Source organism: Aphis gossypii, chromosome 1, assembly GCF_020184175.1.
Source record: "Aphis gossypii isolate Hap1 chromosome 1, ASM2018417v2, whole genome shotgun sequence".
In the NCBI taxonomy this organism is placed as follows: Eukaryota; Metazoa; Arthropoda; class Insecta; order Hemiptera; family Aphididae; genus Aphis; species Aphis gossypii.
In genome coordinates this window covers 5,162,649-5,180,753 of record NC_065530.1, presented here as the reverse complement: position 1 = coordinate 5,180,753, position 18,105 = coordinate 5,162,649, and the positions used below count along the sequence as shown (strand labels likewise).

Genomic DNA, 18,105 nt, shown 5'->3' with positions numbered 1-18,105 from the left:
TTTCTATTACTAATTTGCATTTGGTTTATTTAAAAGTTTACAACATAACACGTTCTCGGAGAAATAAAATACAATTAATAAAATTCAAGTCTAACAACACTATGATAATATTATATGCACGGTGTTTCAGGCGAGTAATTCGATGATCTTGGCCCGGAGAGCCGGGAACGTCAGTGTTCTTAGTTCTTCTACTTCGATGACTGCGTTGGCTTGTTGTCTGATGGCTTCTTGAACGCGTGGTGCGAGGAACGTGTCCAGGCCAAGTTGAGTGAGATTAAAGGTCTGTTCAATTTGGGACAGTTTCTTGTAACCTGTGGACAAAATATAATACAAACATTGTATGATAATTTCAATGTAAGGAACAAGATAGACGATTAATTATATGATTATTGACCAAACCAAGATCGATTGTTTTTTAAATGTTTATGAAAAAAAAAAACAAGGCTTTGAAATCAATAATAATTTAAATCAGATTTTCAATTTTGGTTCTTCACATGATCCTTGTTTTTAGTACCACATACTTATATCAAATATTACATATCCCATAAAAAAATACATTTCAAATTATTAAAATTATTTATAATTTAAAGAATTTTTTCTTTACATTTATTATTTATTAATTGTCGGATGTTAAATACTTAGTCTGAATCCCTATTGATGTATTAAAATATTTTAGTAGTATTTATATGATTTAATAATAATAACATACATACAATGACGCGTAGGGTCATTGGACTGATGGAAATTATAATGGTACCGTGTATTTGCATCAGTGATACCACATTATTATTAGTTCATCATAAATAAAAATAAAATAATTTATTGTGTAAGTTATTGATATTTTAGTTCATAAGATATAAATTGAAATTGTTATTTAATTTATGATAATAATAATTAGAATTGTACCAATATTTACACAGAATTCTTAGATCAAAAAAACATATGACTCATTAACGAATTGAACTATTGGTTTTAATATACTGTTATTGAATTTTTAAATTAGAATTTTTTAGCAATAATTTTATTTCCTGTTATTTCATAAACCGGCATATTTCCAACTGAGTATTAAATTCTTATATTGAGTTTTAAAGCCTTTAAAATAAACCCGAAAATATTACCGAAAATCTTGGCAATTGTCTTCAACAATGGAGTGGCGGCATCTGTTTCTTCATAAATTGGACCGTTGAATTTTGAGAAGGACACGACTGTTGGATTTTGTGGTTGTTTGGTAATTTCATCCAGAACATTCAACGCTGAAACGATCGACGCTGGTTTGAAGTTTGGACTGTTGAACGCATTCGAAATACCTTCGATTGCGCCGTATTCTATGACTACCTGAAAATAAAAAGATAGTTTAAAGGTATTTTTTTTTAATATATTGAATTAAAAACGAGAATATTGCATCCTATAGATAAGCAGTAATACTTACTGTTGGATAGCCCGAAGCTTTACGGACTTCAGCGACTCTGATAACATCTGCGTTTGCGAAAACGTAGTTGGACTTGGCTTTAGCTCCTCTTGATGCGACGGCCGGAGCAAGGACAACAAACGATTCAAGTTGGGGAATCAATCTCCTGCTCAGTGTGTCCAAATTGGCAACCGCCTCAGACACGACTTTTTTCGTCTCTGCGAAATCCTTTTCGCTCAGGGATCGCAAGTGTTTAGTTTCCGGAGCCTGTTCAAGTATATGAATAATTAATTAATAATCACGGGGATATTTCAAATCGTAATGTTTAATAATTAAAAAATTACTCACGGTGGTTATGTGGTAAATACCACAGACTGTTCCGAGGGCTACAGCTTCTCTCAGTACGTCTTCAGCGCCTCTCACTGTTGATGGGTCATCAAACGATAGGACTACGGTAACGTTCTTGTTCTTCAACCGTCTTAAGGTCAACGTCTTGTAACCTGACTGAGGTTTGTTGTTCAATTTCGACACTAAAACAAATTTGCGGGCTCCTCTTTGAGCTAGATGTTGAATCAATTCCAAGCTCAAGCTGTCTTCGTCTCCTATACCAAAACAACGATGAAAAAAAGTGTTGAAAATTATTTTTTTTCCTTTGAAAACATAATACCATATACCGTTAAGACGATAAAAACTTACCGCTAACGACAAAGACTTTTTCGGGTGTGTAGAACAATTTGGGTGATGCAGCCACGGTTATCTTGGCTGGAAGTGCGTTGACCTTTTCTTCCTCTTTACGGATTTCAATAACAATTCTTCCCAAATTGTTAGCGCAACTTGCATTATACTTGAATGCTTCGACCGCCTCACTTGCGGGGAAAACGGTGGTTGAAAGTGGCTGTACTTTATTATTACGAATACCTTGTTCTATTAATTTTTGGATATATTTGATTTCGGATGGAGAAAAGTGAATGGTGCTAAACGATATCTTGCTATACGTTATGCTCTTTAAGTTTCCAGATACCCCTAATGAATCAGACACAGGTGCGAAAACTTCGAAGTCCACCAGGCGGCCATACTCGGCCAATGAATTGACGAAATCTTGGCGTTTGTCGTACGCTGAGTAAGTATCAAATATCAGATCGACTCCCTGGCCTTGGGTCTGTTCTAGTAAATGTTGTTCGAAACCACCATTGACCAGATCGGCAAAACTGTCATCGTTCAGCTGTTTGTTGCACAATTAAAAAATTAATATTAATAATAATATTAAGTCGGTAGTTGGTTTAGGGAATATAGTGTCCTTAATGTTTGTGTTATTTTAAAAACCATATAAATATATAATACTTTTACAAATTGTTTACTCATAAGAAATGAGTATACAATTTAAATAAACATAAATACAAACATATTAATTCATAGTTTTTTTTTTCAGAAATTCGCAAATTGTTCTTAAATCAATTTGGTTAATTTATTTTAAATAAGCTACTAAGCCCCAGTTCCACACTGGAACACTGCCATTTCTACCTAGTACCAACATTAAAAACAATAGGTACCGTTTGCTACAATACGAAATATTCTTCAAGACATACTTGGGGGAATCGCGATTTCAAGAACGCTATTTGCTCCTTGTTAAATACTCCTACGTATGGAATGGCTCCCAGTTCAAGAGCCACAGCGATGGCGGCTGTGCTTATTCCACTAGCGCCGGCGTGCACGTACACAGATTCACCCGATTGGACGTTTCCACGAACGACTAGAGCGTAGTAGGCCTAATCAAAATATATGAAAATGATACTTAAAACGAGACAACAGTTATTAAAATAATAATAGAAAAATATCGTTGTGGTACTTACTAAGCTGTAGGTTCTTGGCACGGTACAAGCTTCTTCCAAAGACCACGAATCAGGCACTTGCCAGACAAGATCTTTATGGGCTAAAACTGAAGTGGCCAAAGCACCACCGGGCACCAAACCGATTACTCTCTTACCATTGGCGTTGCGGCCGGAGAACTCCATGCCTAGGTAGCTACCCTGAAATATTTCATTGTATTGTTAGCATCAGCTGATTCCAAACTTTGATGAATTTTATACATATATATGAGAACATGACAAATAGTTATTACAATGTGACCTCTTACTTGTTGTGCTATATCTCCGGAAATTCCATTACCCTGAAGAGCGCCCTTTACCATTTTGACGTCCAAACCATTGAGAGGAACGTAATACGGGTAGTATAGATCATAATCTGGATATTCTTTGGGGCTGATGAGTAATAAAATATACTTTATTAGTAATTTGAGTAAAACATTTTGTGTATAATACATAATATTATAAATAATGAGTACCTATTCAGACTATTATAAAAAATACTACTGGTGTATTTTAAATGCATTGGAATAACGGTAATCATTAAATAAATAACAAGCATTCTGACTATGCATTTGAAAATACATTTTCATAAAATTATTTTACCATATAAATTTTAAACATTTATGAAATTATAGTATAAATTGTAATCCCTGGTAAGGTTAGTACACAAGTATATTTTCTTATGAGCACTTTTGTTATAGAATTCAATTTGTAATCATATTCATTATTTTTTTATGTCCTACAAATGTTTTAGGATTTAATCTTTTTGAATATTTTCAAACTAATATCTCATTATTTATATACGCTCAAATTATTATATCCAGCACCTATTGATCTAAAATTTAAACGAAGTATCAAATATTTTATATTTAGTGGTCAAATTACTGTTAGTATATTATGTTTAAGGGTTTCTTTGTTAATTGAATATTAATAAGTAGGTAAGTATAATGTGTATAATTATTTTAAGTACAATAGATTATGAATGCTGTAAAAATATTTTTGTTTAAATGAAAGTAATAAACATAATACGTTATACATTTAGATACAAATATTTACATTGTTTTTTTTCGAGAGATAAATACTTTTAAAAGGTTTTGCTAACTATATTAATATTTAATAGTATTTTGTAGATGTAGTTTTTTATTTTTAGTATAAAAATATAAAATTAATCAAATTTAAAAAATCAAAACTATATATTATTAATACATAGGTGTGTGTAAAGTATGTATAAAACTCACTTGAAAGTTGATAGTTTTCCTTCTATATATTGCAAACTATTGACATCACCAGCTTTTGTGGTATTTATGTAAGCATGCTCTACCTGAACTTTGGCTGGTTTGTACGGAACGAATACACACGTTCCCCAAACACCGCCTAAGAACATATTAACGGCCAGTCCTTTCTTAAGTTGTTCTTGATATAACGGAAGTGACACGGAAAACAAGGGCGCCTTGTTGTCTTTAATTGACACACATCTAACAAAGATATAATATTATAATCACAATTATTATTTATTGCAAGTCATGCTACGTCAACTGTTTAAGTTGATATTAACGAGTGATTTCGACGTACTTGACAAATTTGCCATTTGGTTCTTGTCTCAAACCCTTCGTTAATCCTATTACTCCAGTGTTTTCCAAATTTTGACTGATCACAAAAACATCTCTATTGTCATTGTTAGAGTTTTTAATGTTCTGTTTCAATAACTCGACCCAGGATAATGAATTTCCAACAGATAGTACAACTGGAGAGGGTGATTCGATGTTCTAAAATTTAAAAAAAAAATAGGATTTTAATAGACTTACATCAATCTACCCAATGCATGATGTCGCGTGAATGAAATTACTTTTTTCAACAAAATATACAAATTTTGACCGTCTGTATACTTTGCGATTACGTCTACTCCAACTTGTCTGAATTTTGAATCAAATTGGTGTTCTACAGTTAGCAAGAAACCTCCGCTTTGAACACCGGATAGTATGTTGTTCAATAGTTGTTTGTTATCAATTGCGCTGTTTGCTACTACAAAGAATGATTGGTTTTCTAAAGCACTGGTTGTCAAGTCTTGTTCATAGTAAGTTATAAATTTCTCTGATTGGTATTGGCTTACATCTTTAGCATACACTTGAGCGTTGATCTACAACAAAATATACGATTTCGTATACATCATGACAAAGGACAAATAAAAAAGATATTATTTTATTTTAATTAGTTGTTCTCACGTGGAATAAAGATTTTGCGTTGATAAGACTTAAGATTTTCGGAACCAAATGTTCTTGTTGAGATGATGTTAGTACTTCTGATACGTTAAAAGATTCATAAGCATTTTCCAATACAATTTGTACGATATTTTTGAGTGGTTCATCAACTGGCTGTTAAAATGTATAAATAAAGTAATAACAAATGACTTAAAACACTTTTTTATGAGAAGAGTATAATTGTTAATTATTTACGCACTTCATCCAAAATAAATGGCAAAAATGTATAAGACTCCAAATCGAAATCTTGTTGTAATTCTTTTCGGACGGGGACCAATGTAGACCTGATGTCTCTAATTTCTACTCCAGCAGACTTAATCACGCCAATATTTTCGTAAACACTGAATGACGCGCCTATTAACAAATTAACTCATATTATCATTCAATTTCGAAACAATGCATTAACAACGATGTTTTGACAATTAGGTAATATTACTATTAGAAGCCACAAATTCGTTTTGTTTGTTTGGATAAATGCTCAGTTTGAATAAATATTTAATGGTGTAGTGATCTCTTGTGTCGAGTTTCAACAGATGCAGTTGCAATAGTGATTCGATGAATGGTGCCCATTTTCCATTGAAAGCGATACGTCCACAATCACCTACACAAATAATAATAATAATTAACATAACATTGCGATTGTATGAATGACCAAATTGTTAAATATTTCTTTTTACCGTTGTTACTGGCCAAGTTGATGCCTTGGAAGCTTTCACTGTACTTATAACCCTTGCACGAAAGCTCTTGATAAACATCAGCGGTAGATAACTGATCGACTTCGTACGATTTAATTTCTGGTAATTGCGTCTGTTCATCGGATGTTTGAATATGAATGAAACCTGATGCTACAACAACATCGCTTTCTCTAATTTCGAATTCTCCACTTCCCTCCAAAACGATAATGGTAAATTTGAATTTTCCTAAAAAAATGTATTAAAAATGACGGAAAATATAATCAGTAACTATTAAAACTTGTTATTCATATAAACAATATTATATTATATTATTCAGTAACTTACCGTTTTCCGGAATAGGTAATATTTTAAAGAATTGAACGTTATCGAATACAACAGGGATTTTTTCAACATACGACTTTTGCAGTTTAGCTAGAGCGTGCCATACAAATGTCTGAAAAATATTAATATTGTTCAATATTAAATGAACGTTATATTTTTCGTACGTAATAAATGTATATTTTTTATTTTTATTCGATAAAGAAAGATATTAGTTTTAAATTTTATATTAAAAAATAATGCGTTTATATGTACATTTATGTAGATACCGCATTGAGTGCATTAGAATAATATTGATATACCTACCTATATTGTAAATATTAATTGTATTTATTTCGAAATAAATTTAAAATAGTTATATTACATTGCATTAAACTTACGAGGTATGACGCATACGGAAGAGATTCGACACCATCGATATATGTGCCCCTAAGGTGGCTGTACCTTTCGTTTTCGGTGTCCACATTTAATATGATTTCACCAGACGATACAACTTCGTTGTCAATAAAAGTTATCACATCCCAATCGTCGGAATGATCCCATTCGACCAACTGTTGCAGCGATGCTGTGCCCTTAGACACGGGATAGTTGATTGCTGGGTACAGATTTTCAATTTTCGGATGCAGACCAGCGTTGTATAGGTTTCCAATGCTGGACAACAAATTCACTACTGTAGAATTATTTCTACGCACCAGACCTACGTGAGTACATTTAGAACCAACGCTTGGTTTCAAAATGGCTTGGAGGAGCGCGTGTGGAGCGATTTCAATGACCACTGAGTTGTCAGGTACGTGTTTCAATGCACTCTGAAATGTGTAAAAAAAAAAATTAATATTAAACGAACATTACGATTTTGATTTTAGCAATTTTCGCACTTACATTGAACAAAACTGGAGACACCAAGTTGTTTACGTGGTATGCCACAGATGAATATTGTGCCAACGGTTCACTCCACCTGGATTCCGGAATAGATGTACTGATCCACTTAACTGACCTCATTTTTGGGTTTGAAATGATCTATATTGTAGTAAATCGTGTATTTATAAAATATTTAATCATTTTAAATGGATGTTTTTGTAGTTAAAAATATAAATTATCGTACGCCTGCAACTTTTTCCTTGAATAAAGGTCCTGCAGCAGCAATGTACCATGAATGGAAAGCGATTCCAGAACTGTTGACTTCCCTTGCAAACACACCTTCAGATTTTAATTGGTTTACGAATTTTGCGATTGAATCTGGTGGCCCGGAAATCGTGACACCGTCTTCGCTGTTATGGCAAGCCACAGCGATGTCGGAAGGAACTCGAGCATTGGCTTCTTCCCAAGATAACCCTTAAATTTAACAAAATATATTAATTAAAAAGGGTGAACTATAAAAACAACTATGTTAATTTGAACTGTTTACATGGTTAAATGGATAAATACATATGAACTTAGATGTGTTTAAAATTAATGAGATAAGTTAATTTGTTTAAATAAAATTAGAAAATATTAATAAATAATTGAATAAATACTCAAAATAAAATGTTGTCAATGTTACATTATATATTTCTATTAATATTTTTAGCCTATTTTTCTAGTCAAAAGCAATAGGTACCTATAATATGTTTTTATTCATCAATTATTAATAATGTTATAATTTAAGAAAAATTTTGCTAAGAAATAAAAATCAAAATCAAGTATTGGATTTAACTTTTATAAAAGAAAAAATATAAGAATATTAATACTAATTATCATGATTCAAAAACATGATAAATATAATAAAAAAATGTTTGTGTGAGTATAATAGCAATAATATAAAACAAATTTCAACCAAATTCATTTTCTACTTCCACGTAACAAAAGAGAAACACTCAAACACACGTTAAAATTACAACTTTCTTTTAACATATGCCCATTGTATTATTTGCTAAAAGCACTGATTATTGACATTTTACCTTGTTAAAAATTTTATCGTGTACACGTTATCAATAAAAGTTACTATTTAAAAATGTTTCTACACACAAAAAAAGAAAACTTTTCAATTAAATATCAACATACCAACTGCAGCCATAGCACCGGGGGCTAAGTTTAGATCTAAAAGACTGCGACCTCTCCAGTAGGCGACGATAATGGTCTGTTCAGCCGTCAATGTTCCATCAGCATATGCGCAAGCTAATTCTCCAACCGAGTGTCCTATGATTCCATCGGGTGTAATACCGACAGCGGTAAGTACATCGACCAAAGCGATCTATTAAAATAAAATATAAATCTGTATAGTCTCGCGTTAATATGAAAATAAATCTATAAACTACTATGTATAGTATAAATCGCCTTTAATACATAATATAATAACGAATAAAATATAATATAACAATATCCGATTGACAGACGATTATTATAAGTCCATTAAATTAAATCCAACAGTAATTTTAATTCGACTTAGTTTATCGTCAACATTTCTTTAATTCATGTAATCAATATCAATCAAATCGCTTTAGTCAATTTATTTTATATTTACATTGTTCATTATATACGTACAACACGCTACTTGAGTGGGACAATAGATAAATGCATTGAGCTTTGAACGAAATTGTGTTTGGACTTATGACATTAAATCTAATAACTTAAAACCTCCGTACCTGTATGGCGGCAATTCCGACGAACGAATTCAATACATTGTCGAAGACTGTCTTGTCGTTTGAGTTGAAAATAGCGTAGATGTCTAACCCAAGATTTTTCAGGGTATTTGCGGTCTTTTCGATCGACTCACGGAATGCCGGCAAAGCTAACAAGTCACGGCCCATGCCAGTCCATTGACTTCCCATTCCGGAGAAAACGTACCACACTTGGCGTTTGCCCACTCCAAGGGTCTGATGACAGAATCGATAAAGTTGTTTTTAATTTTTATTTACAAACGACATATTCGTATTCATCCAGAATCATTGTCGGTGAAATCAAAATAATAATAATAATTTACTCACCGCTGCTTCACGGGCATCTTTCTCGTCGAGAATGCTGTATCCTCTGTAAATATGGCCCGGAATATTTTGACCGTGAACTCCGTACAACAGACCGTAAAACTCGGGATCTCTGGGCAAGCTTTCGACCTATGACGACAAATATTAATTTTATCATAAATACGACCGAAAAAATATTATAGATCGGTTCTAGACTTGTATCACCAAAAAAAATTTAGCTACCTTACACATTATTCCCCCAAAAATTAAATGTATTATATTATCAATAGATACCAAAATTGTAAAAAATTTAAATTAATAAATTATAATATAATATGCGCTACAGTTTTTTAAAACAATCAAGTAAATATAGGTATTTAATTAATTGTTAAACATTTTTTAAACAAAATATTTTATTTCATATGATCTGAACACAGATATGCAACACAATAGCTACAAAATCCAAACATAGAATTTAGGTACGTCTGAACGAAATTCTTACTTTATCCAATAGGTAATTGATAGCACTTTCGGTTCTAGCAGATCCAATAACCAGGCGGGGAATAGGATCCTGGGCTAGTGATTTCTTTTGCTTCTCATTAGCCTTTAACACAGCATGGGCATTGTGTCCACCAATACCTACTGCGTTCACAGCTGCATACTTTCCATTCCACGACAAAGGTTTATCGACAACAACCAGGCGGCCGTCTTTCAGGGCTGGGACCCTGGGGTTTGGGGAGCTGTAGTGGAGAGTTGGTGGTATTTCCTGACGATCCATGGCCAACACAGTTTTGACGACACCACAAAGTCCGGAAGCCGGTTCACCATCCCCCATGTTCGATTTTACAGATCCGATCAACAGTGGTTTTTTGCGGTCTTTACAGTACACTTCAGTGACAGCGTTGAGTTCCTGAGCATCGCCTAACTAAAATGTCAACAAAAACAAAATGTGTACCACTTGTCAGTCTCTAGTTAAATGATTTGAAATAATATACACATTATGTATTTCAACAGTAATAGTAGGTATTTCAATTATAAAAACAATTATTATAATTTCATAAAATACCTACTATTATATAATACTACGTATTTTAATTGAATCAAATTATTGGTTTATTTTAGAAATCACATTTAAAAACGCCGTGAGAAAACCAAAAGTCTCTAATTATTTTAGAATTTTAGTAAATGTATTATATATCCCAAATAAAATTAGAGTTGAACACTCGTTTTAAATGTCACTGATGTGAAAGTTTAACTCATTTAAAATTTAGCAGCTTTGTATTAAATCTTAAATGGTGCCTCTGATTCATTCTAATTAAAATCAACAATATACAGGTCACTGACACCGCGTTTAAATCAAATTTACTAAAATCTAATTCTATTATATAATTCAACTGAGAGTAATTTTTTTAAGTGGGGGGGAATGAAATTCTTATTCCTAAAGACCAAATGTAACGAATATTTTATGTATTGTATGCGTATTAAAACAATTCAATGTACCAGGTCACCGCAAGCGCTGCTTTCGATGTAGTCGACATCGGCGGGACTGATTTTGGCGATGTCCAAGGCTTCACGGAACAATGCGATCTGTTGATTGTTAGTCGGATAAATGGGTCCTTCTAAACGGAAGCCCTCGGTGTTGGAGCGTGCACTCACGGCGGTGGCGTACACCCGTTTGGCATCTTTGGCTTTCTGCAAGTACACGATGACAACGGCGTCGGTACGAGCGGTTCCTTGGCCTAAAACAATCCAATTTCCGTTTGATTATTATATTTTTGCTATTTTAATTAAGTATCAGTACTTAATGCATTAAAGAAGTTCGAAATATAGTGAAACTTCGATGATAATTTAAATTGATCGAGGGGCAAAAAAAATCGAATTATAGAAAATATTTTATTGTACAACACTTTATTTTGAAAATTTATTTATTTATTTATACCATATTTAAAGTATGTTGTAAATAGTTTACAATTATGATTACCGCTATTTATGAATATATACACTTTATTTTATGTACATATCTATAATTTATAGTATCGTTATAACCATTCGTATAATATACATAATATAAATTATTTCAATAATATTAGTAGGTAGAATAATTTTATTTATAATTTTATAAACCAAAATTCAACTTAATGAGTTAAATGGTTTAGATTTACTAAGAAATTCGATTAATCGAAATTCGAATTAACGAAAAAATGTATCCCACATTCATACATTGAAATGCAAGAACATTTCTATTTTTTTAAAAAAATATTTTTTTTATTTTTTTTTATTATACTATTTTTCTATTTTTTTTTTCATGCTATTGAAAAGTTGGAGTTTTAAATTAAAAATACTAAGTGTAATCGTAAATAGATAATAATATGCTGTAAGATGTGTAACGATAAAAGTTCAAAAGTTCAATTGTGTTTTACATCAATATTTTTTTAATATATAAACATATATTTTTTTTCATATCAAACATTATTAATGTTTTTATATTGCGCAAATAATAAATATATTATATCAGTCGAAAATTTGGATTTTTTAGTAATCAAGGAAAAAAGTCGTATTGAATCAAATGTCTTCTATTTACTCAAGTTCCCATCCCTTTATTTTTCAGATGTGACAAGTTAGTCCGTCGTACGATTTTTAAGGAGACTCAAGAACACAATAACAATAACAATTTAGTACTTACCCGAGGCATCAAAAGGCCTGCTCTTGCCGTCTGGTGATATGGTGTTCATCTTCTGCAACATGACCGATAATACGGGATTGAGCAACAACGAACATCCGGCAACTATTACACCATCTACCGCTCCGGTCTTAAGCATTCGATATGCCTGTTCAAAAGCCACCAAACTACCCGAAGATCCAGAATCACAGGCATAACTGGGCCCTGCATACAATAAATTAATTTAATATACTAGTATACGATAGGGTATTTACAACATTCTTGTTCGACAGTATTTTTAAACGGTACGTCCAAAAATGACAACGTTAAAAAGTTCAAATAATGTATATCATAATATTGTATTTTTGTATGTTTATATATATATATATATAAATAATTAACTAGTTAAGATACGCGATCAATAAATTATCGTAAGATAAACGAATGTATAGTATGTATGATTTAAAAGTAAATTATCTTTAATATTAATATCTTTAATTTAAACAACTGTTATATATATGAATTTGCATTAAAGCGATCGGTGTTTGGTTTACTTTTATAAATATATATATAATATTATTAGGAGACGGCGTTTGTAAACGAGACTTTATTTTTATATTCTCAACAAACCCATATACAAAGTTACAAAATTAAATAAATAACATAATAATAGTTTAATAATATTTTACTACCTTTCAGATCGAACGAGTATGAAATACGATTTGGGAACATGGTTCTGGTACAACCTAAAAACTCGTAACCGTTTACTCTGGTGGGATCAGCAGACCACCAATCAGCGTAATCGTTGTTTGTAGTTGACACAATCACTGCGGTGTTCGATCCTCTCAAAGATGTCGGGTTCATACCTGCCGAAGTAATTATGAATATTATAAATATTGTATTTTATGGAAACGGATTAAATGGGTTTATTATAATTCCATAATAATGTAATATATTTACTCACCGGCATCGACAAATGCTTCATATGTACTTTCCAACATGGTACGGATCTGTGGGTCCAACCTTTCGGCCAATTTAGGATGTACATTGAAAAATGTCGAATCGAATTTCGTCAAATTATTCAATACTCCAATCTTAGTTACTGCACCGCAAATGCCTAAAATAAACACGATATTTTTAATATTTTTTTTAAATAGGTACTTATTTAAAATTGTTATTTATAATTTCATAGACATATTGTTATAATATATAAAAAAAAAATCTATCAGATAAAAAAAACTATTAAATTCAAAATCACAATCTATAATATAGTATTATTAAATCGAATTTATATATTTTAATAAACATAATATTTATCATTGAGTATTAAAAAAAAATGGTAAGCCCTTTAAGCCAATTTTATATACCACTTCAATATAGATAGATTAATAAATCATACTATAAAATAAATAATTTTAAAAATACATTTAATTTGATTAATAAATATTTATAACTGTATATTTAACTCGAAAAACGACCATAAGAGATGCCATAACTATAATATGTACAATCTCCGTATTACAAATTCACAACATAAAAAAATTTTACATACACAACTATCTCATTATAGAAATCTTAAATTTTTTAATTTATAGTTGATTAATATTTTACACAATTTAAAGGTAAAATTATTATTGAGGTTAAACTAAAGACTATTTTGTGTGTTTGACTAACTTTAACATGGTTTGTTTTTCTTCATATTAGCAACGTTTTTATTATTTTTTTTTTTTTTACAAATATTTTTTTTTGAAAATTACTATGAGCAACTCACAAAATACTCGTGAATGCGATTGAATCGAATAGAATATTATAAAAAATGCAAACATATGATAATTGGAAGTTTATATTTATTATATTCCTAATTCTATTAAAATATTAATAATTTTTCTCTTGTCTGATCCATTATCTATTCTTAATGCTTATGTTGAAACTATACTCGGAAAGGTTTTTTATTTCGTAGGGTCCATCAAATGTATAAGCTGTGGCTTTAATGACCCATTGTGTTAAAAATTATTATATTGTGCATTTGTAAGATAAGATCATTAATAAATTGTGTATGGTACTTATTATGGAATACAAATCAAATATGTTTATAATTAATTAACTAGAAAAGATTCGAAAAAGTTGTCTACACTTTTAAATTTATAAAATCAACATTTACTAAAATTTATCACAACATTGATTGAACAGTCAGTTTTGTTGGCTTAAAGTCAACAAAAACCAAATGGTAAGATTTTGAAATTATTTTTGTACATAAAATCAATAATGGAGCTTTCAACTGATCTGAATCGTTACGAAAAATCAGTCGGAAATTACTCTCTTTCAATTCCAGCGAAATCCACTAATATTGCATACATCTAATATTTTGATGTAAGTACTGTCTGCTTAGTGTTTAATTAAGTTTTTATTGAAAAAATGTTTTTTTTTTTTTTAATTTTTTTTTAATTCCATATTATAATATCTTACCTTCCGGCCATCTGCCCTGTTCTTTTTCAAGTATGTCAGTGCCATCGAACAGTTTTTGTTTGAACTCTTCGAACGTATCGCAATTCGGGAAGCGACCAGAGATACCCGAAATCACGACATCATCGTCGTCGTAGAACTTTGGGCCATCAGCGGCGTCTGCGTTAGGAGCCATTATTCGCGTTCGTACAGTGAAAACAAATGATACAATCGAATGTGAACCACGTACGGCTTACGATTGGATTTCTTGTATTGAGTTGGTAAGTCGGTGTGTATATTATTATTGCTATAACACGGTGACAAGCCACTAGAAATCGAAATTACATAGAGCTATGCGTTTAAATACTGCAAGCGGGATGGATGAAGAACACATTTTGTTATTCAACATGTTCCGTTTTTTTCGTAAAAATCGTCATGTTTTTTTTCTTTCTAGTTACCTAATTGACAACCGCTGATAAACCGTGTTATCGGTCATGTACAGTGTCATTATATCTATAAAGGTATACTAATATGCGATATTATAGTGTGTTACTAAAGTTAGATGACCGCAGATTAAAAACGATAACATTATACATTGTAATAATATTTTATTTTTAAAATGTCGTACGGGATTAATGGTCAAGTATTCGTCTCACGGTGTACACTACATAATGTCTTGACGTTTTTTACCCAACATATTTTTCAATGTCAGTTAATACATATTATAAACTGAGATTTAAAACCATCATTATAATAGTATACTCTTTCATTCCAATATTAAAACACATTAATATAAAATTCATAAAATGCTTATGAATATATATTATATCATTAAATGCATTTGATGCGTTTACAAAATATCACGAATTGTACCTATTCAATGGGTGTTTTTATATAAATAATTGTGTAATAACTCTGTGTAGATGTATCTAAAATAAAAGTAATCAAAAGACACAATTATAATTATAGATAATTGCGTACTGTATATTTGTTTTATTGATTATTAAAACAAAAAAAAAAAAACAAAATTAAGCGTAAATACAATATAATTTTACACAAGTTTAAAATTTAACGAATATACATTCGTAAAAAATTATTTTCTCGTCAAACGATTTTCTTTAAAATTTAACAGATATCCTTGAATACGTTATCAAATCTTTATATTGCCATTTATATACATACTGTGATTTTTAAAATATTTTGACTCTTTTTGGGCTGTAGATAGGATATTTGTAAATTTCAATTACTTTTTCTTCTATAAATATTGAAAAAAAAATGGTTTGAATGATAAAAAAGTTTGAAAACGCAATACTACAAGGTTTTACATAAGTTAATATATAGTGATTTAAAAATATTAAAGGCGCATAACATGGTTTATTTTTAGAAGCCCAATCGAAATTTTATTTTAGACAAAATTTGTCAAAATCACGAAAATATGTAAATTATTTTATAATTAAAAATGTATTGATCAATGTTTTATTTTTAATTTTTATAGCTAAATCTTGAAAACTTATTACAATGTTCTACATAGAAATATCATACTAGAACAAAAATATATAAACATAACAATTTTTTAATGGCCTTTTTAAGTTGAAATTTAGACAAAATTAGATATTTATGAGTAAATAAAAAAAACCAATTTTAGTTGTTTTGTTATTATTACAGTAACATTTAAAAACATTTTGATAGAAACTACTCAATTCAAAATTATAAAAATTGTATAAACGTAAATTGTATTATAGTAAAATAAATTACTATAATAGTAATATATATAATACTAATATCATAATTATAATATATTTAATGGTGTAGGGTAGTTCTGATAGAAAACTGGATCCAGGTTAGGTTATAAATTAAAAGTATTTTATCTTTTTATGACTGATATAAAATTAAAAAAATATAAGCCCACAAAATACTGGTTCTATACTTGCTCATCTATTATATCCAAATACATGTAACTACTCGTTTGAAATATGTATAATTTATATGTTTTAAAATTCTCAGAAAAAAATAACAGTATAAAACATTTTTATTTCAAAACTATGTTTTGCCATAATTTTAAATTCAAGAAAAAAAAGGTTAGTGTTCTATTCTGCTGTATATTAGATGTTGAATGTGTCACCTTTGTAGGTGTGTTTAATTTCAACTTGATGATATACCTAATATAACATTGTGTGTAAAAAATTATTAGGAATGTAAATATTCTATCCACTACCAGCCAAATCACAGATTGATGTGATTGTTTTTGATATAGTTATTAAAGTCACTTATTTTACTTTTAGTATGAACAATAGATTGGTACATTTTATCCTAAAAATATTGCATTTATTATATTATTAGAAATTAATTATTATAATAATATATATTTATAACATATTATATCAATTTAAATAACACAAAATGTAATAATATTTTTTTGTAAATACCAGTGGAAATAGATTTATAGTACCTAGTACTAATAAATAATATTTTAAAATAAATCAAAAATTTATTAAGTAGGTATAGTAAAATTCATAATAATACAAAATACATAAAAATTGAATAATACTTTTAAATTATAACAAAATAGTTATTACATCGTAATTTATTGATTAAATAAGTAGTTTCGTCCAAATTGGAACTTGTAAAGTCAATAAAAAATAATTGACCTTTCAAATTGTTTAGTTTTTATGGTTTCAGTATGAACTACTTAATGTGAAGAATCTTGTACCTAATTAAAAAAATTTCAAAACTTTAAAAGAAAAAGAAAAGATTTTATGAATTTCTAACTACAAAATAGTTTGCAACTTTTGACAGATTAAGTCAAAATTCTTCTTTAAATGCTTATAAAAAAAAAATTGTGAATATTTATTTTTAATTGTATTCGGATGTATGAACAAAAAGGATTTCAAAAATGTTGAATAATTTTTTTATCAATATTGAAAAAAAAAATTGAGAATCTTATGCTTATAAGTAATTCCAAAAAAGTTAAAAAATTTGAACATTATTTATTGTATAATTAAAATGATAATATAAAAATTGTATGTGAATTACTTCAAGTATCTATTGTGATATTTTTATTTTTTTGATATAGGTACAATTAAATATCAAAAAATATGTTACAAGAAAAAAAAAATACTTTTTTACAGGTGAATTTCGAATGTCGTAAACATTTTAAATTAAAATGCACATGAAAAATTAATTTGATTTTCCAGTTTATTTTTTATCCATATAAATATAGAATAAAAAAACTTATACAGTGATGATTTATAATATTTTTAAATTAAAAGTATGAATTTCTAATTACAAAGTAGTTAATAATGATCGCGATTTTTATGAATTTTGTCAAAATTCTAACTTTAAGAGCTTATATAAAATATTATCACTATATAAATGTTTGACTTTTTTTTTTATTGAAAAATTAACAACTTATAAGAAGCTTTGTATTAATTTTTAAGCATTTCTACATAGTAAATAAACACAAACCAACTTTTATAAATCAAAAATATTAAATAAAATATGTTATGTCTATAAATAACACA

General features: G+C 29.5%; 1 protein-coding gene across 1 annotated transcript; it reads right to left on the bottom strand.

Annotated features, from left to right (window-relative positions):
- LOC114121660 (fatty acid synthase) lies at window positions 1–14,956 on the bottom strand. The gene is made up of 28 exons (XM_027984085.2): window positions 14,609–14,956; window positions 13,107–13,259; window positions 12,835–13,008; window positions 12,167–12,367; window positions 10,984–11,222; window positions 9,986–10,408; window positions 9,508–9,633; window positions 9,166–9,396; window positions 8,585–8,774; window positions 7,647–7,876; window positions 7,424–7,561; window positions 6,925–7,350; window positions 6,551–6,659; window positions 6,209–6,451; window positions 5,968–6,132; window positions 5,731–5,885; window positions 5,496–5,645; window positions 5,120–5,410; window positions 4,846–5,039; window positions 4,512–4,748; window positions 3,543–3,666; window positions 3,259–3,435; window positions 2,995–3,174; window positions 2,105–2,630; window positions 1,757–2,010; window positions 1,430–1,675; window positions 1,119–1,335; window positions 1–311 (listed from the first exon to the last, which is right to left on the bottom strand). Exons 1-28 carry the CDS (start codon window positions 14,778–14,780, stop codon window positions 127–129), a joined length of 6,156 nt encoding a protein of 2,051 aa, XP_027839886.2. The 5' UTR covers window positions 14,781–14,956; the 3' UTR covers window positions 1–126.
- Between the last annotated feature and the right edge of the window lie 3,149 nt (window positions 14,957–18,105).

Bases quoted from the DNA above. Each gene is read 5' to 3' on its own strand.
- LOC114121660 (XM_027984085.2), bottom strand. From the start codon at position 14,780: ATGGCTCCTAACGCAGACGCCGCTGATGGCCCAAAGTTCTACGACGAC. The intron at 12,368-12,834 runs GTAGTAAAATAT...TATTGTATGCAG, and splicing joins ATACTCGTTCGATCTGAAAG to GGCCCAGTTATGCCTGTGAT. The intron at 3,667-4,511 runs GTGAGTTTTATA...ATTACTCATCAG, and splicing joins GGAAAACTATCAACTTTCAA to CCCCAAAGAATATCCAGATT.